Source organism: Pezoporus wallicus, unplaced genomic scaffold, assembly GCF_028554395.1.
Source record: "Pezoporus wallicus isolate ANWC-B61680 ecotype Strahan unplaced genomic scaffold, APGP_CSIRO_Pwel_v1 contig_13399, whole genome shotgun sequence".
Lineage (NCBI taxonomy): Eukaryota > Metazoa > Chordata > Aves > Psittaciformes > Psittacidae > Pezoporus > Pezoporus wallicus.
In genome coordinates, this window is record NW_026639844.1 from 275,385 (window position 1) to 296,106 (window position 20,722).

Here is a 20,722-nt window from a genome sequence, read left to right on the forward strand (position 1 = left end):
CTGATGTCTGCTGAGAGGGGTCCACGTGTGTGGGGAACCTGTTCTGCCTGTGCATGTGTTTGCATGTGTGTGTGCGACAGCTCCAGGGTGGGTTGTAGTGTGAAGGGGGACCCTGGCTGCAGGGTCTGGTCCTGGTGGGCACCAGCGCCATGGCTGGGGCTTGGGTACCAAGAGAGCTGTCAGCAAAGCATCTCCCCTGCAACACGCAAGAGGGATGCTCCGGCTCTTGAGCAGCAGCTCCTGGCCGCCAGCATTAATGACATCCACCCAATTAGCCGCTGCGAGCTCTGCCTAGCCCGAAGGATTAGCAACCGAAATCATCATCCCAAGGCATAAGCAGTTAACACCACTAATTACTCATGGTGTGAATCCTCACCCAAACACTAACCCCTGCGCAGGCAGCGGCCGAGGCAGTGCTGAGGGCATAGGGATGCTGCGGGCAGGGGGATGCTGCGGGCAGGGGGATGCTGCGGGCAGGGGGGATGCTGCGGGCAGGGGGATGCTGCGGGCGAGGGGATGCTGCGGGCAGGGGGATGCTGCGGGCAGGGGGGATGCTGCGGGCGGGGGGATGCTGCGGGCAGGGGGATGCTGCGGGGAGGGGGATGCTGCGGGCAGGGGGATGCTGCGGGCAGGGGGATGCTGCGGGCAGGGGGATGCTGCGGGGAGGGGGATGCTGTGGGCAGGGGGATGCTGTGGCTCCCAGAGACCGGAGCTGTTTATGGGGGATTTGCCGGGCTCGGGGATCCGTTATTTTTACACGTTGCCATAGCGACCGATACCATTATGAAATTAAGCTGAACCTTGCGGAACAAATGGATCTGTCAGAAGCAATTCCTGCAGCCCGCGTGTCGCTGCTCCCGCTGCGCTGCCCACCCTGCGGCCGGCCCGGCCGAGGCGATGGAGCATCCCGACGGAGGCTCCGCATCCTGCTGACGGGCACGGTGCTGAGCCAAGGCGCTGGGCAAGCTGCCGCCCCACGCTGGGAGCCGCTGGCGCCGGCACAGCCCCTCCGTGCTGGCAGCACCGCTGGGCACGTCCGGGGCCACCAAAAGCGCCCTGAGAGCTCGCATTGAGCCGGTCCCGGCTCCTGCCTCTCCAAACGCTGTTCCCCTCTCCCTGCACTCCTCAAGCGCCGCTTGTGCCGCTCTCGGGGCTCTGCCAGCGCCGGGACTGCCGCCAAGCTGGAGGTTACTGCGTGCCAGGAGGAGCGGGGAGCCCCGGGGACCCCCGCAGCTCCCTGCCCTCGGGAACCGGAGCTCCCGAAGGGTTTCCCCTTCCCAAACGGAAGCCCCGGGACAAACCCCACGGAGCATCGCAGCGTGCCCCGCTCCGGGCATGATGCGCGTGTGGATGGCAGGGTCCAGGACCACCCCAATGGGTGATCCACCAATGGCACCCCCAGCACACACAGGACCTCCCCTGGAACCTTCTCTGGGGCGCTGGCAGGACCAAGCACCGCAGCTGGATCCACGTCCCGAGCGGCTCCAGAGGGTGATTGTTCCTGAGCAGTGTCCCGTGAAGCACGGAACGCACAAAGTGAGTCTTTCTTAAGCACTGGATGTTCCTGTTAGTCCCACGGCCCTGGAAATCCCTCTTCAGTCATTGCCAGAGTCTTGGCCTCCACGACATCCCGCGGTGAAGGATTGCACAGGCCAAAGGAGTGTTGGGAACAAAGGATTCCCTTTGAAATGAAGTTACTTTCATTTGCACTGCCTGCCCCCTCTGCCTGCCATAGAAGAGGTGGGGAAGGGCTGGAGGGCAGCCCCTGATCTGCCCCATGTCCCCTCAGCTCCAGGGATTTAATGAAAATCATTCCAGGTCGAACAGAGAGCATCCCAGTAGTAATAGGTGCAACAGCACAACCCTCCATTAGACACCAGAGAATCCACACCAACCAGTAGCATCCTCCATGCCTCTCCTCAGCTTAAAGCCCAGGGGTCCTGGTTCACTTCCCCATGGCTGTGGGCACGGATCCCACCTCCCCCAGGGACACCCGGGGGTCCCACAGCGTGCCCCAGTGCTTGGGGGGGCTGGAGACACCTCTGCGGTGCCAGTGAGATCCTCACTGCATGAGGAACCCAGGGGGGAGGACGAGGCTGGTGGTGAGCCTGCAGCACTGAAACAGTTCCTATGACAACCCCAAGTCCCAGACCTGTTTATCCCCTTTAATAAAACCCCACAATAACTGTGAAACCAGGGAAGAAGATTCAATAAGATGCAAAATAAATCAGGAACAGCATCAAGCCCATGTCACTGTTTTACTGCAGCTTCATTCCCATCTTTCCAAGGAAAAACCTGAGAAATGGGGAGCTGCGAAGGGGAGAACTGGTGGGTTTGGAATTGGTGGGGTTAGGGTCTGGCCATGGAGCATCCCAGGGCTTCTCCCTGCTCTCTGCTCCTCTCCCAGCAGGAGCACAGCACTGGGCAGCCAGCGGGCACAATCCTGGGGACAAGCAAAGCATCTCTGTGTCCCTCTCACCCTTTCCAAGCTGTCCCTCCAGCTCCTCATGCTGGTCCCCATCGGTGTCCTGGCACCACATCCCTATGGCATCACCTGGATCTCACGACATATGGGGTCCTCATGACATCACCTGTGGCATTGTGCGGATCCTGTGGGGTCCCTCTTGGACCTGTGGCTGTTTGTCTAATGCTGATGTGCAAAGGGACCAGCCTGTCTGTCCTTGGGGATGGGCTCGTGGCCACCGCATTCTCGCAGCAGCAAAGAAAGGGCTGGACAAAGCAGGAGCACAAAGGCAATCTTGGACAGAAACAGCCACAAATCAGGCCCTTGGCTGGGTCTGCTGGATGGGACGAGCTGGAGCGATGCCGGGAGACACGATGGCCCCAGGCTCCCACCCCTGGGGGTGGCACTGTCAGCGTGGGGAGGGTGTCTCTGCTTCACCATGGAGCTGGAGCATCCCGGGGCAGGGCACGGGGCCTTTATCCCCATCTCCTCCCTTTGCTCCTTGCTCAGCCCCGGCTCCAGCACAAGCTCAGCTTTGTCCCGCTGCCTGCGAGCGCTGCCAGCCCTCTCCTGCCCCCCAGGGCTCCAGGGAGACCCCTGCACCCCCCGTTTCAGCCCCCCCATCTCCAGCCGAGCCCCTGCTCTTCCTCGGTGTTAATTAAACTCTTGCTCCTCCTCCCGCGGCTGCTGGGGCCAGCCTCCCCCATCACGCTCTCTGCACTAATTGCTGTTATCCTGTGTTTGCCATTGAGGATCCTGCTCCCCGTTGGCTCTTGGCACAGCCCATGCCCCCCCATGCTGGCTCCCTGGCACGGCACTGCATGGCACTGCATGGCATGGCACACACCACTGCCAGCCCTCTCACGTCGGCACCTCCACCAGCCACTTCCCACCTCCCCAAGCATCCCCTGGCCCTTCCCCACCTCCTGCTTCCTGCCTTCTCCCCACCCCATCCCAAACAGCCCTTTCCTTGGCTTTGCCATCCCACGAGGTCCCGGAACCTGGCTCTCACACACACACCGCATGGAGGAAAAGCCCAGCTAAAGCCCCACAACACCCACGTGCCGGGAGCTTCTCCTTGTGGCATGGGCTGCTTTGCTAGGATGCACCACCACAGCCTCACCGGCATCCTGGCCTTGGCACGGCACCACCCCGCCATGGCCACGGATGAGGTCCAGTACTGGGATACAGCCCAAACCCCTGGTGTGTCCCCTCCCTGGCTTGGGCACTGAGCCCCAACATCCATTCATCCATCCGTCCATCCATCCATCCATCCATCCATCCATCCATCCATCCATCCACTCATCCATCCATCCATCCATCCATCCATCCATCCATCCATCCATCCACTCATCCATCCACTCATCCATCCACTCATCCATCCATCCATCCATCCATCCATCCATCCATCCATCCATCCATCCATCCACTCATCCATCCATCCATCCATCCATCCATCCATCCATCCATCCATCCATCCATCCACCCACTCATCCATCCATCCATCCACTCATCCACCCATCCATCCATCCATCCATCCACTCATCCATCCATCCATCCCACTCATCCATCCATCCATCCATCCATCCATCCACTCATCCATCCACTCATCCGTCCATCCGTCCATCCATCCATCCATCCATCCATCCATCCATCCATCCATCCATCCATCCATCCATCCACTCATCCATCCACTCATCCATCCATCCGTCCGTTCGTCCGTCCGTCCGTCCATCCATCCATCCATCCAATCCATCCATCCACCCACCCATCCACCCATCCATCCACCCATTCACCCATTCACCCATCCACCCACCCACCCACCCACCTATCCATCCATCCATCCATCCACCCATCCATCCATCCATCCATCCATCCATCCATCCATCCATCCATCCATCCATCCACCCATCCACCCACCCACCTATCCATCCATCCATCCATCCATCCATCCATCCATCCATCCATCCATCCATCCATCCATCCACCCACCCATCCATCCCTTGGCTCTGTACCATGGGCAGGAGGAGCCTGGTGGGATACCAGGATCACCCGTGTTCACCCCGACGCAGCACAAGCACCCGCTTCTCTCACTCGAGCACCCAACAAGTGGCTTAACACCGGACATGACACCCAGCAGCAGCAGGAACCCACCACGAGGACCCCCCCCACCCCTAAAGCGAGGTGCACCCCGACACGTTCTTACCTTGTGTCCGTGCTCGGGCGCCTGTTTGTGCTTTCACTGCCGCACACCCCGGGCTGGTGGCTTAAAGGATTTTCCTATAATAACCTCCAAATCCCTCCCCTGGGCACTAAGCTGCAGACCTGGGCCCTTTACGAGGTGCAGAGGGCTCCACGGTGCTCTGCTCTGCTTTGCATATGCTTGTACCAGAGTGGATTTCCCCCCTTCCTGACCCAGCCCTGACCCTGCAAAGCCCCGGATCCCCGTGAATTTCACCCCCCCGTGCCTGCGGGGTCTCTCCCCGCTTTCGGGCTCACCCACACGCTGTACATGCTCCCGCTCGCCATCCCGAGGGGAGCTCGCAGCGAGCTGGGGCATCCTCCCCTCCAGGGGCCGGGCAGTCCCGGGTCCTGCTCAGGGACGGGAGGGGAGTCACTGCCTGGCTCCACTCAGGAGCTGGTGCTGGGGGAAGGCTTCACCCCGATACCCCCCTCCCCATGGCCCCTCACTGCCCCTGGGGAATAAATCACAGCATCCCAGAGTGGGTTGGGTGGAAGGGACCTTAAAGCTCCTCCAGCTCCAACCCCTGCCACGGGCAGGGACCCCTTCCACTGGAGCAGCTTGCTCCAAGCCCCTGTGTCCAACCTGGCCTTGAACACTGCCAGGGATGGGGCAGCCACAGCTTCTCTGGGCACCCTGTGCCAGCGCCTCAGCACCCTCACAGGGAAGAGCTGCCCGAGAGCTCATCTCAGTCTCCCCTCTGGCAGGTTAAAGCCATTCCCCTTGGCCTGTCCCTACATCCCTTGTCCCAAGCCCCTCTCCAGCTTTCCTGCAGCCCCTTCAGGCACTGGAGCTGCTCTCAGGTCTCCCCTTCAGGAGCCTTCTCTTCTCCAGGCTGCCCCAGCCCAGCTCTCTCAGCCTGGCTCCAGAGCAGAGCTGCTCCAGCCCTCGCAGCATCTCCATGGCCTCCTCTGGCCTCGCTCCAACAGCTCCACGTCCCTCTGGTGCTGCTGCCCCAGCGCTGGATCAGGACTGCAGGGGGGGTCTCCCCAGAGCGCAGCAGAGGGGCAGGATCCCCTCCCGGATGTGTCCCAGGTCAGGTTCCCCAGAGCAGGGGACACTGATTCAGGCATGCAAACAAACCCCAACCACGGCTCCTCTGGCCCCATGGCAGCTCTACCCCGAGGTCTGTGCCGGCTGCCCCGGGCACAGGCAGGCTGTGGGCTCATGCTGTCTTGTTTCACTTCTCTTTTGGTGACACAAGCCAAAAGTGAGCAGCCAATCAAACTGGAAACCGGCAGCTGCAGCAGCTTTCAAGGGTACGGCAGCCACCGCAGCGCCTTCCTCTGCTTGAAAAGTGTGCTTCCCCTGCAGCACCCGATGCATGGCTGGGTGCAGGCATGCGTGTGACGCCGGGTGCGCTCAGGTGTGCAGTGCTGACCGCATGGTGCATGCACCCTGGGGCTTCCTGTGGTCACCGTGCTCCAGACACGGCCACCAGCCTGCTCCCCTCGGAGGTGGGCACTGAGCAGATGTGCATGGAGCAGGGGATGTGCACGGTGCAGATGTGCATGGAGCAGATAGGCACAAGGCAGATGTGCATGGAACAGATGGGCACAGAGCAGGGGATGTGCATGGAGCAGATGTGCGCAAAACAGATGTGGACAAAGTGAATGTGCCTGCAGCAGAGGATGTGCATGGTGCAGATGTGCGCAAAGCAGATGTGCATGGAGCAGGGGATGTGCATGGAGCAGATGTGCGCAAAGCAGATGTGCATGAAGCAGGGGATGTGCAGGGTGCAGGGGATGTGCATGGTGATGTGCGCAAAGCAGATGTGCCTGCAGCAGGGGATGTGCATGGTGTAGCTGTGCACAAAGCAGATGTGCATGGAGCAGGGGATGTGCATGGTGCAGATGTGCACAAAGCAGATGTGTATGGAGCAGGGGATGTGCATGGTGCAGATGTGCACAAAGCGGATGTACCTGCAGCAGGGGATGTGCATGGTGCAGATGTGCATGAAGCAGGGGATGTGCATGGTGCAGATGTGCACAAAGCAGATGTGCATGGAGCAGGGGATGTGCATGGTGCAGATGTGCACAAAGCAGATGTGCATGAAGCAGGGGATGTGCATGGTGCAGATGTGCACAAAGCAGATGTGCATGGAGCAGGGGATGTGCATGGTGCAGATGTGCACAAAGCAGATGTGCATGAAGCAGGGGATGTGCATGGTGCAGATGTGCACAAAGCAGATGTACCTGCAGCAGGGGATGTGCATGGTGTAGATGTGCGCAAAGCAGATGTACCTGCAGCAGGGGATGTGCGTGGACTGGCTGGAGGTGGAGCAGGGGATGTGCATGGATCAGGGAGAAGGGGTGGGAGAGAGAGCTACCATAGCACCATGAGCCGCGTTCCCAAAAACCAGCCCGAGCTGGCACAGGGCTGTGGGGGGCACCTTGTCCCCGGACCTCACAGGACCAGCACTGTTTGCTCTGAACACAGCGGGACTGGATGGCCGTGGCTGTGGCTGTTTGCTGGCTTTAATGAGGAGGGGCTCAGTGTGGAGAGAAGGTCACACAAATCAGGGACCTGCTGAGCCGGGGAAGTGCCAGTGATGCCCCTTGCTGGTGGGAACAATCCTCCTGGCTCAGCACCCAACAGCCTGCACAAGGCAGAGGTGCTCAGCCTCATGGCCTGATCCTGTGCTTGAGATGGCTGCTGGGTCCTGGCAGAGCTGCTGCTGAGCCCCAGCAGGGCAGATCCAGCCTGAACCTCACCCGGCCCCGCCGCCGAGGTGGGAATGAATTAGGGAAGCTTTGGCAGCTCCGAGCCCAGGGTGCAAGCCTGGACGGGATGTGCCACGCAAACAGATCCACTTCTCCTTTATTGAGCCCTGCAGAAACATCCCAGCTTCCTCCCCCAGAAGGGGCTTTTTGCAGCCTGTGGTGCCACACATCACTTGGCAGCCACCCTGATGCTGGCGTACTCGGAGCGGGCTGTGCCGGGGCTCCTGCTGTGCTGTGGGGCTGCGGGCAGGGCCTGGAGATCGGCGTAGTGGATGTCATTGTCCTCCTTGCTGCTTTGCTGCGGGAGGACACACGCATGGGGAATGCTGTCCCAAGGGAAAGCTTCCACAAGTAACCCTAAGGGCAGGTGCAAGCCGGGATGGTGGCACTGTGGCTGCACGGATGGCATCGTGCCATGGTGGTGGCTGCTGCTCACCCGTTGCCCACCCTGGCCCCAGAGCCTGGTGGAATCCCCACAAGCCAGAGCATCACCGTGGGATGCTCTTCCCTACACTCACAGCGCGCTCTTACCTGGCTGGGCAGATGGGAGGTCTCTGGGTCCAAGGCTTGGCTGTGAGGGGGAAGGATTGCTGTTAGTGCTAAAGGCAGCCGTGGCCCCTTCACACCCAGCCTTCCTCAGTTCCCTTCCCCAGCTTTAGCTGGGGTCTGCAGCATGTGGCCACACGATGCCCACACCAAAGGCAGAGAGGGCCAGGGTGCTGTCTGTGGGCCTGGGCTGGGCTCAGACACTGCAGCGAGGGGCTGCAGGGAGCACCCACCCATGAAACATAGGGAGAGGCAACACAGTGCAGCGATGTGCCTGTGAGTAAAGGGGCTTTTCTGTGGAAAACCGCTGCTCCAGTGGGAGAGGAAGGCAGGATAAGGGAGGTGGATAAGGCAGTTCGCAGGGTGCAGAATGATGAGTACAAACCTGGGGGAGCTGGGGGTCCCTGCACAGCACCGCAGAGGGATGGGCAAGAAGCTGCCTCCAGCCACTGCCCCGGCCCGGTCCTGGCTCTCTGCCTCGTCTCTGAACTTCCTCCGGTACATGCAAAGGGCGATGAAGAAGCCGAGGAGTAGGAAGCACAGCACTGCAGCTACAGCCACCATGCTGGGAGCCAGGGCTGCCTCTGCGGAGGTACAACAAGAGAGGGTGGTGGGCGCGAGGCAGCGGGCAGGGTGGAGGCTGTGGGACGGGGTCCTGGGGAGCAGCATCCCACTGGGAGCCCCACTCACCATTCAGGGACACCTCGGTGCCCTTTCCATGCTGAAACACCAAAACACCATGCACAGACTTGTTGTACTTCACACAGTAATAGGTGCCGGCATCCTCGAGGCGAACATCCTTGATGTGGATGGTGAAGTCTGTGTTGGACCCAGCTGCTGCCCTCGTCACACGGGGGGACGTGGCCGTCTGGTCGTAAATGGTCTCATTCTCACTGCCCCAGCCCTTCAGCCACTTCACAGGACCAGTGGGACCATCTCCAGATGCGGTGCAGGTCAGGGTGAGCGTCTCCCCGGCTGTCACCCACAGCTTCACCTGGGGCTGATGCAGCTGAAAGCTCTGACCCTTCTGGGCACCCGCACCTGGGCACAGGACAGGAGGGTTTGGGGCTCCTCTCAGCCCAGAGCAGCCCCAGACTGCGCCGAGTTTGCAGCAAGTAAGCTGAGAACAATCCCAGGGTTTGGCAGAGAGAAGGAAGCCGCAGGCGCCGGGAGTGGCAGAAACCACGTTCAAAATGAACAAGAACGGGCAAATACGCATCCCCTGTCGTGCTGTTAACAGAGCTGCTGTGCTTGCTTGGAGTCCAGAGAGGTGCAGAGGGAGCCAAGGGGAATTCCTGGCAGGAAACGCTCTCGAGCGCTGTTAAACCTTAACGCCCCAGCGCTGCGTGCCACGGACCAGGACCCCCGGGGCTCTGCGAGGAGCTGGTTTCGCAACCAGGGGCTGTGCGCGGCCGGCCGGGAGCCGGCTCTGAGCAGGGAGGTGCAGCCCTGGAGCCCAGCACAGCCCCGAGGCTCTTTCTGCCCCCAAACTCCTGTCCCCGAACGCCTCCCGACCCCCAAACCCTCCTGTCAAAGCCCCTCACTACATCCAGCACCGGCTCAGCGGGGCTCCGCGCTGCCCGTCCAGCCTTAACCCAGTAGCCCCAAAGGCATTCAGAGAGGGAACCCCGCTCCCCGCAGACCCCCGGGCAGCAGGAACGGGGCAGCTGGGGGGCGGGAGGGGGGAACCGCAGCCCCGCTCCGGACTCACCCGAGGGCTCCTGCGGAGAGGGGCCGCGCTGCCCGGGAGGGAGCGGAGCGGCGGCGGCAGGGCCGGCCATGGGCACCAGCTGCGGGAAGAGGAGGAAAAGCGGCACAGGAAATGGAAGCGAGCGGCCGCGAGCTGTGCCGGCCCCGGGGTGGGCGGGGACCCCCGACGGGCTTCATCCTCACCGGACAGCCGCGGCGGGCTGCGCCGGGCAGCGGGCACCGGGAGCCCGCCGGAGACCCCAGGCCGGGCCCCGGTCCTAAGGGCGAGCTCTGGGCGTCCTCTCGACGTCCCGGGCTGGCCACGCGTGGGGCAGCGCGATAGAGGGGGCCCCTGTCGCTGCCTGCCCCGTGCCGTGGCAGTGGCACACGTCGGTGGGGACAGCGCGACCGGCACCGCGGGCGAGGACAAGGCTGGTGACACGAGGTGGTGTCAACACCGCGGTGAACGGCGGCGGCTTGGGCAAGGGCTCCCTGGGGGAACTCGGACAGAGGCGGGTCCCTTCCTTCCTCTTTGCCAGGAGGAAGCCCAGCGCCGAGCCGAGCCGAGCCGGGCCGGGCCGGGCCAGGCCGAGCCGTGCGGGGCCGTCGGGAGCTGGACATGGGAAGCACCACGGCGCCAGAAATGCGGACGCTGCCTCTCGCCTGCCTGACATTGCTCCTGCTCCACAGATCCCCGGGTGAGTGCGGCTCTAGAAGCAGTGATGGGAGGCAGCGGCTGTGCCGGCAGCTCGTGTCCGAGCTGCTCTGAGCACCACGGGGGTTCATTGGCACAGCTCTGCCTGGCTGGGAGCACAGAGGTGTCTGATGCTTCTGTACCTGCAATCACTGCCCTGGGCTCCCTGCTACCCTGGTCCCCACTGCCCGGAGCCGTGTGCTCAGCCTGGCCCAGGGGTGCGGAAGGGAACCTGGTCGGGTGTGCGGTGCCAGATGTGATGTGGTCTGATGTTCCCCCCAGGTACCGGTGCCCAGGAGTTTCTGGACTTCAAGCTACATCAGCCCCAGGGCAATGTGTCAGTGACAGCGGGGGAGACGCTCACCCTGACCTGCACCATATCTGGAGATGGTCCCGTTGGTCCTGTGAAGTGGCTGAAGGGCTGGGGCAGTGAGAATGAGACCTTTTATGAGTTCCCCCGTGTGACGAGGGCAGCAGCTGGGTCCAGCACAGACTTCACCATCCTCATCAGGGACGTTCGCCTCGAGGATGCCGGCACCTATTACTGCGTGAAGTACCAGAAGTCTGTGCATGGTGTTTCGGTGTTTAAGCGTGGAGAGGGCACTGAGGTGTCCGTGTACGGTGAGTGGGGCTCCCAGAGCAGAAGGGGCTCGGTGCTGCCCCAGGAGCAGGTCCCGTGGGTCACCCCTGGCCATACCCATGTCCCCATGGGAGCCCCGGGGCCGGGCAGGGCTGGCAGAGCCCGGTCTGACGGCCCCGTTGCTTCTGTTCTCCCGCAGCCAAACCCAGCAGGCCGGTCGTGTCCGGGCCATGGAACAGAGCAGGGCCGGGGCAATCGGTGCCTTTCACGTGCACGGCCGGAGGGTTCTTCCCCAGAGAAATCGCTGTGAAGTGGCTGAAGGACGGGGCCCAGATCTCGGCTCAGCAGCCCCAGGTCACCCCCGGGCGGACGAAATCCTCCTACGACGCGTCCAGCACCGTGTCGGTGACGCTGCAGGAGGGCGACGTCCGCTCGCAGCTGCAGTGCGAGGTTCATCACCGCACGCTGCCGGCCCCGCTGCGGAGCAGCTTCCAGCTCAGCCGAGCCCTGCGAGGTGAGGGCTGGGGGGGCCGCGCTGCGCTGTGCGGCTGCCGGGGGGCACGGGGCGCGCTGCGGGCAGCGGGGCCGAGGATGGCCCGCACCAGGCGCTGCCTCTCTCCCCAGTGCCCCCCAGCGTGCAGGTGGTGGCTGAGCCGCCGAGCCCCGTGGAGGTGAACAAGACGGTGAACTTGACGTGCCTCGTGAAGGGGTTTTACCCGGGAGACGTGGCCGTCGCCTGGCTGGAGAACGGGACGGAGATGAGCGCGGAGAGCCCCCCCCCGCCGGCGGAGACCCCGCGGGGCTTGTTCGAGCTGCGCAGCCTGGTGGAGGTGCAAGCGACGGAGGAGAAGAACGGGTCCGTGTTCACCTGCCGCGTGGTGCACGACGCCCAGGGCCCCGTCAGCGGGACGAGCACCCTGCGGATCGCCGCCCCGGCCAAGGGCGGGCTGAGCGACCGGTCCCAGACTGATAACGGTGCGTGAGAGCTGAAGGTCCCGGCGGGGGCTGTGGGGTGCCCGTCTTCGGGGCCCTGCTGCTCACATCCCTTGTCCCTAATGCAGATATGAGCCTCCTGTCCAGCCCCGGCTTGTGGCTTGGCATCCTGCTGGAGAAAGGGCTGCTCGGCGGCCTCCTCTTCTTCTTCTTCCGGCACGGGAGGGCGTGAAGAGGGACACCCGGGGGCTGCTTGCCCCATCCCGCTCCATGTCAGCCCCTTGATCCTCGGGTCTCGGTGCCGGGAGCGGGTCCTGGCGCTCGGCTGCCGTCAGTCCGTACCTGGAAATAAAGGGGCTGGGATGTACAGGCTGTCCCGGGCTGCTCGGCTCTGCCCTCCCCGGTGCTCGGCTCTGCCCTCCCCGGTGCTCGGCGCTGCCCTCCCCGGTGCTCGGCGCATCGCACCCCCGCGCCGCCAGGGGCCGCTGTGGTCGCGGTGCCGTTTCCTCCCCGGGCCGGCTTTAGCGGCGCACACGGCGGGGCCGGGCGGTGTCTGCGCGGCTGCCGGCGGTGTTTGGGCGCTGCACCGCGGCAAGATGGCGGACAGGGAGGAGGCGTTGAGGGAGTTCGTGGCTGTGACCGGGGTCGAGGAGGGGCGGGCGCGGTTCTTCCTCGAGTCCGCCGGCTGGGACCTGCAGGTAGCGCCGAGCCCCCGAGCCGGGAGCGAGCGGCGCGGCCCGGGGCCGTGGCGGCGGCGGCGGCGGCGGCGGTGGTGGGGGGGGGGGAGCAGCGCTGGGCCGGCGCTCGGGGCCCCGCTCCAGGCCCCGGGCTCAAGGTTCCCCTTGCGGCCGCAGGGCTGCGAGGGTCGTGCTCAGGCGGTGCCGGTTGGGGCCGAAGCCCGGCCTGGTTCGCTGCTTACTTCGAACGTCGCTGCTGGGTAGCGCGGGGTGAGGAGCCCGGGGTGGGTTTGCCCGGGTAGCGGCAGTGCCAGCTCCCCTCAGGGCCGGGGGCAAACAGAACCGGGCTGGCCTGCTCCTGCCTGCGCTCCGCCCGAGCCGTCCGGCTGGGTTAAAGTCGGAGCCCGCTCGTGGCTGTGGCAGGAGCAGCTGTTGCGGAGCAGTGCTTTTAGCCTGAGCCCTGTGGAAACAGCCCCGAAGGAGCGAGGTTGCTCTGACCTACCTGTACCAGCGAGTGCCGTCCTGCAGCAAAGCTGAGTGTTAGGAGCTGGCAAGGGCTCCTCTGCGAGGCCCCCAAAGCGGGGGATGACATGGAGCATCTTCGCTGTGATGCACCTTAGGAGGTCCAGAGGGACAGGGACTGCAGCTGTGGTGTTTGTGTGAGGCTTTGCTGCTGTTGGGGCATGGCTGCTCCCACCTGTGTGTTCCTTTCCAGATTGCACTCGCCAGTTTCTATGAGGACGGGGGGGATGAGGACATCCTGACCCTTCCCCAGCCAACAGCCAGCTCCATATCCAGAGGCTCTTCAGCCAGGTGAGGAGGGAGCTCCAGCGCTGAGCTCTTCATTGTGTGACAGTGAGAGCTGGCTCATCCTGCGGTGGTGAGTGAGCTGTACTGGTGGATGGTGGCCAGGTTGGATACAGGGGCTTGGAGCACCCTGCTCCAGTGGAAGGTGTCCCTGCCCGTGGCAGGGGTTGGAGCTGGAGGAGCTTTAAGCTCCTTTCAACACAGACAAGTCTGGGATTCACATAAAGCCTCAGCTGTATCTGAAGCCCTGATGTGTGTTAGTCTTCAGGAAAAACAGCTCCGTGGTTAGACCTGCTTCACCTCATGGCTCCCTGGGCATTGTGAAAACCCCAGTATTTATAAATGCAAGCACAGAGGTTATTGCACAACTAATCCAAAGATCAGCTCCTCAGCTTGCCTCATTGCTCAGGTAACACTTGATTTGTCTCGAGGTCAAAGGCAGTCGGTTGGTGACACTTTCATTCGAGCAGGTTGTGCCTCCACAGGAAAGTTCTAATGTTGGGTGACACCTGATCCATTTTACAAGAAGAAGTTAGTTTTGCTTTGCCAAGTCCCTGAGCAGCAGGGAAACACTGCCTGGGTTGACAAAGGAGGAGTTACTGACTCTGTTGTGAAGAAGAGGTGCTCTTGGTTCAGGCTCTGGTGAACAAAGCCCCTGTTGCAGGGGAGCTCTGCGTCAGTTTGGATCACGGATAATGGCCTCAGCAGAAACAACCAGAAGGGAAGGATGTGGGGGCTGGAGAAGGGCCCTGTGCAGGTTGGAAGAGGTGGCAAAATGCAGTATGTGAACAGACTGAGGACTCCCATCTTCTGCTGGTGCAGCCCCCCTCCAGTGCACCCACCTCCTCTTGATTGCTGTTGGTGTCATTGGCAGGTCCAGGAGCTCAGGTCCCCACGTGGTTCCACACAGGGCAGCACCGACCTGTCATTTCATCGAGTAATGAATCACAGCCTCAAGCAGAACAGCATCAACCCAGAGGTTCTGCTTGTATGGTTTTGCTGTGTCATGAGGGTGATGCGCTTCTCTGCCTGCCTCTTGCAGTGACCACAGAGTAACGTCGTTTCGAGACCTTGTTCATGCACAGGAGGATGATGATGAAGAGGAGGAGGGGCAGAGGTAAGTTCTCGGTGGGAGACTCAAAACCTGTGTGCTCATCCCTGCCCTGCTGTGATGACTTGTTTCTTCTGTCCAGGACTTTGTAAGAAGGCAGCTGGAGTCGATATGAAACTCCTGTAGTGAAAAACCTGAGGTTTGACAGGGCAGGTTTGGTCCGTGCAGAGCCTGGCCCCAAGCATGTGCTCAGTGTGGCTGTGGGAGCACCACATTTCACTGCTGAGCTCTGCTGGTGAGAGTGGGGCTTAAGGCAGAAGGTGGAAGCCCTAAGTTCAGAGTAGAAAAACGTGGTCCCCTTTCCAGTGGGAGCGTGGTGTACTGCTGGGGAAGCTGGTTACTGTCTCAGCTCTAAGTAGCTGGATACCCTCAGGGTTAACAGGCAATGGAAGTGGAATGGAGCTGTGATCTGTCTTAAAGTGGCTCAGCCCTCAGTAGACTGCGTGGTCTCTGCAAACAGATGTGGGCTTGCTCTGTGTTACAAGCCATCTGGAAGCTAATAAACCCAGTCTTCCAGAAGTGCTTAATTGCACTTCACTGACTGCATTCAGTGCTTCCAGTTCAGATCCGTTCTGTGTGTGGGGAATCTGTCAGTGTGGCATGAATGTGTGTGTGCCTTCCCTCACACTGCCCACCTTCTTCCATCTGACAGGTCGGAGTTGCTGGAAGTCTTGTTGGGCTTGGAAGTAAAGCTGGTGCTGGCATTTGAAACTGAGCCTTGTCAGTCTGGGCTGCTGCTCTTGCTGGGTCTGAGAGAGTTATCGATTTATTGCTGTTGAGCAAGGATAATGTTACAGTAACTGACATAAGGAGCTGCTGCGAGGGCTGGAGCAGCTCTGCTCTGGAGCCAAGCTGAGAGAGCTGGGCTGGGTCAGCCTGGAGAAGAGAAGGCTCCTTAAGGAGAGACCTTAGAGCAGCTCCAGTGCCTAAAGGCGCTGCAGGAAACCTGGAGAGGGGCCTGGGACAAGGGATGTAGGGACAGGCCAAGGGGAATGGCTTGAACCTGCCAGAGGGGAGACTGAGCTGAGCTCTTAGGCAGAAGCTCTTCCCTGTGAGGGTGCTGAGGCGCTGGCACAGGGTGCCCAGAGAAGCTGTGGCTGCCCCATCCCTGGCAGTGTTCAAGGCCAGGTTGGAACTGGATGAGCCTTAAGGTGCCTTCCAACCCAAACCATTAATTCTGTGGCTCTATGAAGAGGACAATCTCTAGTACAGTGAGTACTTGCGAGTGGCCCCAGTAGAGGCACACTGGTAATAGCTAATATTTGTAGATCCAAGCTGTTCCATTAAGCTGTGAAAACCAAACAAGTGAATGCTGGTAGAAGACTGGGTGCTGTGACACACATCTCCTGCAGAAGCAGCAGCGCCGTCTTGCCCAGGACCCCAAGGTGAGCACGTTTCCCCCTGTGCTGTCTGCCAGGTTTTATGCTGGTGGCTCAGAGAGGAGTGGGCAGCAGATCGTTGGTCCCCCGAGGAAGAAGAGCCCCAATGAGCTGGTGGAGGATCTGTTCAAAGGAGCAAAGGAACACGGCGCGGTGGCGGTTGACCGGACGGCCAAGAGCGGCGGCGAGACCAGCAAGCCTAAAGTGAGGAGTTCGTCCTTCTGTTCCCTGTTTCAGCTCCTGTGGAGTCCTGGAATTGTCTTTAAGGGACAGCAAAGTTTGGGTTCCTTTAGTGCAGCTCCAACTCGTGTATCACAGTGGCAAGGAAAGGCACTTTCTTGTGGTGTATTCATTAAGTTGCTCAAGCTGGTCACTGTGCCTGCAGGACAAGAGATGTTCTTGATGCCCCATAGCCCCCATTCAGCCACAGCAGTGTTAGGGAAAGAGAAGCAAAGCTGTCCTGGGTTTGTGTCTTGGTTTGTGCTGTTCTATAACCTCTCTGCTGCCTCTCTCTTGCAGCCTTTTGCAGGGGGAGGGTATCGCCTTGGTGCTACCCCAGAGGAGGAGTCTGCCTATGTGGCAGGAGAGAGGAGACACAACTCTGCTCAGGATGTGAGTATCAATCAGTTTGGTGGTGTAAATGTCAGCTGAGGGATCTCTCTACTATAGCTGCACAGCTTGAGAGCCTGAGAGTTACAAAGCCCTGTAGAAATCCAGGAGGACAGAAGAATGGTAGATCCTGCTTCTGGTGGGATTTCTGATTAGAAGATGGTAGATGCTTATTAGAGCGCTGGGTGATTAACTCTTCATAACCATGAAGAGATTTGGAGCTAACAGCACCAGTGCAGGATTCTCCTGTGCTTGGTTTGTGACCAAATACCCACCTAGGCTGTGGTGAGAGCTTGATTTTGGCTCCTCTCCTGGCACACTCTTGGCTTTCCAACCTCATTTATGACAGCATCTGCAGTGCCACCTCCTAGGAACTGCTGCCTGACTGTTACATAGCCAGGGCTTTGGGGTTTTCCAAGCCAGAGGAACCTGGCTGGAATGTTTTCTGCACCTTGAAATGCCTCTGCCAGTCTGGAGCACTTCATTTTGCATCTGCTTATCATTCTTACCAAGCTGCCTCGGTGAGGCTGACTGTTGTGTGGGGCTGCTGCAGGTCCACGTTGTGCTGAAGCTCTGGAAGAGTGGATTCAGTCTGGATAGCGGAGAACTGAGGAGCTACCAGGATCCGTCCAATGCCCAGTTTCTTGATGATATCCGCAGAGGGTATGTAGGGAGAAGGGAGGGAAGGAATAGCTGTTTTCTGCAGCAGAAGTGCTTGTGGAATCCAGGATGCTGAACCAGTGGTACGTTTCACCTGAGCTGGATTAATATGGGAGCTGTGGAAGGGGAGACTTGAACACTTTGGATAAATGGGAAGAGGCTTTGGTTTGGGTGGGGCCTGGAGAGCTTGAAGTGAACAAATGTTAGTATTTGGGCTGGGAATCCCTGATGCATTTTGTCAGTCCAGGTGAGGGCTAGGGAAAGGTGACCTTTATCCCGTGTCTGGTAGTGGGAGGTGTGCATCTGCCCTGTTAGTTAAGCACAGGCTCACTGCAGCTCCCAGAATCCCAGAGGTCTGTGGCTGGCACTTTCCCTTTGTGCCTTCCCAACTGGCTTCTGGAGCCAGCAGCCTCAGGACAGTCTCTTTGCAGGGAGGTCCCGGCCGAGCTGCGCAGGCTGGCGCGGGGTGGACAAGTGAACCTGGACATGGAGGATCACCGCGACGAGGAGTATGTGAAACCCAAAAGTGTCTTCAAAGCTTTCACTGGAGAAGGACAGAAGCTGGGCAGGTGAGAAGGCAGCAGCTCCCCAGCAAACAGCTTGCTTTGTGCGTGATGCAGAAGTGTCACGCCAGAGTTGTGTTGGGTTGATTCATCTGTCAGTGCCTGTGGTGTGGGAGGTGTTCCTCACAGGGAGGAAATGAGGTTTACTCGTGTGTCCTGTGAGGTGGCTCATCCTTTCCAGGCCAGGAGGTGAATCCCTAGTTTGGAACCATTGTGGGATGGTGCACAGGAGCAGTGTCTCCAAGTTACACTGCCCATGTTTCCTGTGGGGGTGTGAAGACCCATGATGTGTGCTCCAAAGGAATATAGGGGGTGTTCTAAGACAAGTTCCTGCTCAGTAGCCGACTCCTGCATCCTCATCTCCAGTTGTGTTGGTGCCTCTGGCAGTGGGCCCAGTGTCTCATTTGAGTTTTACCAGCTCACCTTGTGTCTCCCTGCCCTCAGCAGTGCACCCCAGGTGATGGGCACCAGCTCTCCAGCCCAGCAGGCAGCCAATGAAGCCAAAGCCAGCTCTGCCATCGTGATTGACGAGTCAGAGCCTGTCACCAACATCCAGATCCGGCTCGCTGACGGCGGGCGCCTGGTGCAGAAGTTCAACCACAACCACAGGTACAGCCACAGTGTGAATCACAGGTGACTGACTGGGAAGGCCGGGATGGCACTGCAGGCTGTGCACAGAGAGAGCTGAGGTTAAACTCCTGGCCAGCCTGCTGCAGAGAGCTCTGGGGATCCTTCTGTATAGGTGAAGAGGAGTAAAATCATTGTGGGGTTTTAAGGCGGTTGTTAACTGTTGGAAGGATTGGATTTGCTTTCTGAATCATGAGGGATTATAGCCAGGGATACTGCACCTGGAAGCATCAGAGGCACTTTCCTTAATGTCACTTAAAAAGCCTGAATCTCTTCTAAGGGCTTTACAAACTGTCAGATAACTGAACTTGTTCCATTATTCTCCCAGTTCTTTACTGGCTGTGGCCTCTGTTGTTAGCTGAAAGCCAGATGCAGCAGCTGCGGGGTTGCCTACTCTGGGAAGCTGAATTCAGGCTGTCGCCGTGGTTTTAGGATGCTCAATAACAGGATCATCCTCATGTGTCTGATCCCTTTGGACAGGATCCGGGACATCCGGCTCTTCATAGTAGATGCCCGGCCAGCGATGGCTGCCACCAGCTTCATCCTCATGACCACCTTCCCCAACAAAGAGCTGACTGACGAGAACCAGACCCTGAAGGAAGCCAACCTGCTCAACGCTGTCATCGTCCAGCGGTTGACATAAGGACCCCGCTGTGCCGCGCAGGCTCACACCTCCTCCTAGCTCTGGGTTCTTAGCTCTCGGTTGGACTTTATTTCTCTCTTTAGTTGCATTTCCCATGGGGGTTTTTGTTGTTGGTTTTGGGTTGTTTTTTTTCGTGATGATGATCAGTGGACTTGGAAATAAATAAATGAGATGAATCCATTTTGAAAGGAGCTGCAGCCTCTCGTGCCACAGGCTCTCCAGGAGAGCTGGGTTGAGTTACCTTTGTGGGATGTGTTACTGCCTTGAGAGGGGTGAGGAAGGCGAGGGAAAGGGAGCTCCCAAAGAGCAGTTTCTGTCCAGAGTTCCCAGCTGGGTGCTTATCACAGTCCTTTGGTTCTTCCCTCTCCTCCAGGGACTGCTGTGAAGTGCTCTATTTTCTCACCTTAACTAGAAACTATATGAGAATGGGTGATCTGATAATGGTTGTGGAGGGAAGGCTTTGGGAAACAGCCTTTGCTCACTGTGGGGTGCCAGGTTTAACACTTCTTGGGCTTTTCCAGAGAGGAAGTCCTGACTTTCTTTCCCCCAGCAGGACTCAGGGGTGTTAAGTGCAGTGCCTGCTCCTCCTGCCCTTCCTCCTGCAGCCCAGGCTGCCGCTTGAATTTGCTGTACTGCATTCACTGAAGCTCTGCTGCTGACCTTTCCTTTCCAAGAAGGCACAAAGCTGAATCAGCACAAAGTGACTGAAACTAAAAGGCAAATGGAGCCTGCCTTACTGGAAAGCAAGTTTTGTTTTGAGAGGTGAATTACTGAGATGATGGAAACAGCTCAGGTGGGAAAACTCAAGCCTGTAGGACCCTTTGATTTATTTCCTCTGCTGAGGGCTAGCGTAGCTGCACAGCTGGAATTCTCCAGCTTTGCTCTGTTGTGCTGGTTGTGTTTTGGACTCGGGTCTCTGCATCTTTCTCTCCTTTGAACAGAATCCTCCGGGTGCTTTCTTTAATGCCTTGATGTAAGGGCCTGGTAGTAGTCGCACGTACAAGTTACCATCTATAGCCTTGTGCCAGGGCACTTTGCACCAGCCCACAACGTGCTCGCTGCTCTAGTGCTGCCCTCGGAGCAGAACTGGAGAGCTGTGTGGAACCGTGGGCCTCCAGACATCAGCCGAGTGGGAACTGATCCAGCACCATCCCATCTGCAGAGGCTGCACCACTGCCATGCCCAGGGCTGGAGCATCCCAGCTGGAACCCTGCACTGTGAGTCCAACCCCTCAGTGCTCCGAAGCTCCTAGGTCCCCTCGTGGGCACAGAGGACAAGCGGTAGGGCCGGGAGGTGCAGGCTGGGGCAGGGCAGCAGGTCGGTGCAGCAGGTCAGGCAGGTTCAGCGTGAGGAACTCGCTTGGCCGCCTGTATTAATGCACAACGCGGGAGGAGATTCCAGACCTCAGCAAAGGGCAGTTTTACCACCAGTTCCTCCATTGAGAGCTGAATTCCATTCCCTGTTCATTCCTAACTGGAGCCATAATGTGAGTAACAAGGAGTTTGTAAACTGTTGTGAAAATTGCCATTAAAAGCCCACAAAAGAGGAAAGCAGCGTTTGAGCCTTTCTGTGGCTGGTTCTCGTGGCTGGGACGGTGTGCATGCAGTGCCTGCTCTGGCTTCCCTTCAGCCCTCTGCAGCTCAGTGAGATTCAGAGTCTCAGCAGTGGCTTGAAGGTGTTTTTCTGCAGCACTTGGTGCTTTGTGCCCACTCGGTAATCGGTGTGAACCTGTACAAAGAGCTCAGAAAGGGGATTTACCCTGGAGCTCGGTAACT

General features: G+C 59.5%; 3 protein-coding genes across 3 annotated transcripts in view; 2 read left to right on the forward strand and 1 right to left on the reverse strand.

Annotated features, from left to right (window-relative positions):
- LOC130603069 (uncharacterized) overlaps positions 1 to 9,882 on the reverse strand; it is a 27,984-nt gene extending 18,102 nt beyond the window's left edge. Inside the window, exons 1-6 of the mRNA XM_057416546.1 lie at positions 9,687 to 9,882; positions 8,666 to 9,016; positions 8,361 to 8,559; positions 7,961 to 8,000; positions 7,603 to 7,727; positions 6,125 to 6,949 (exon numbers count right to left, since the gene is read on the reverse strand). Coding sequence (XP_057272529.1) covers positions 6,125 to 6,949; positions 7,603 to 7,727; positions 7,961 to 8,000; positions 8,361 to 8,559; positions 8,666 to 9,016; positions 9,687 to 9,756 — 1,610 coding nt within the window. The 5' untranslated portion in view covers positions 9,757 to 9,882. The remainder of the gene's footprint in view (positions 1 to 6,124; positions 6,950 to 7,602; positions 7,728 to 7,960; positions 8,001 to 8,360; positions 8,560 to 8,665; positions 9,017 to 9,686) is intronic.
- LOC130603070 (signal-regulatory protein beta-1-like) lies at positions 9,798 to 12,159 on the forward strand. Its single transcript, XM_057416548.1, has 6 exons — positions 9,798 to 9,990; positions 10,204 to 10,362; positions 10,641 to 10,979; positions 11,138 to 11,452; positions 11,563 to 11,913; positions 12,000 to 12,159. Exons 1-6 carry the CDS (start codon positions 9,798 to 9,800, stop codon positions 12,101 to 12,103), a joined length of 1,461 nt encoding a protein of 486 aa, XP_057272531.1. The 3' UTR covers positions 12,104 to 12,159.
- Positions 12,160 to 12,408: 249 nt separating this feature from the next.
- On the forward strand, positions 12,409 to 19,229 carry NSFL1C (NSFL1 cofactor). Its single transcript, XM_057416575.1, has 9 exons — positions 12,409 to 12,569; positions 13,264 to 13,361; positions 14,398 to 14,472; positions 15,884 to 16,049; positions 16,365 to 16,457; positions 17,008 to 17,117; positions 17,546 to 17,683; positions 18,122 to 18,286; positions 18,785 to 19,229. Exons 1-9 carry the CDS (start codon positions 12,468 to 12,470, stop codon positions 18,945 to 18,947), a joined length of 1,110 nt encoding a protein of 369 aa, XP_057272558.1. The 5' UTR covers positions 12,409 to 12,467; the 3' UTR covers positions 18,948 to 19,229.
- Positions 19,230 to 20,722: the final 1,493 nt, after the last annotated feature.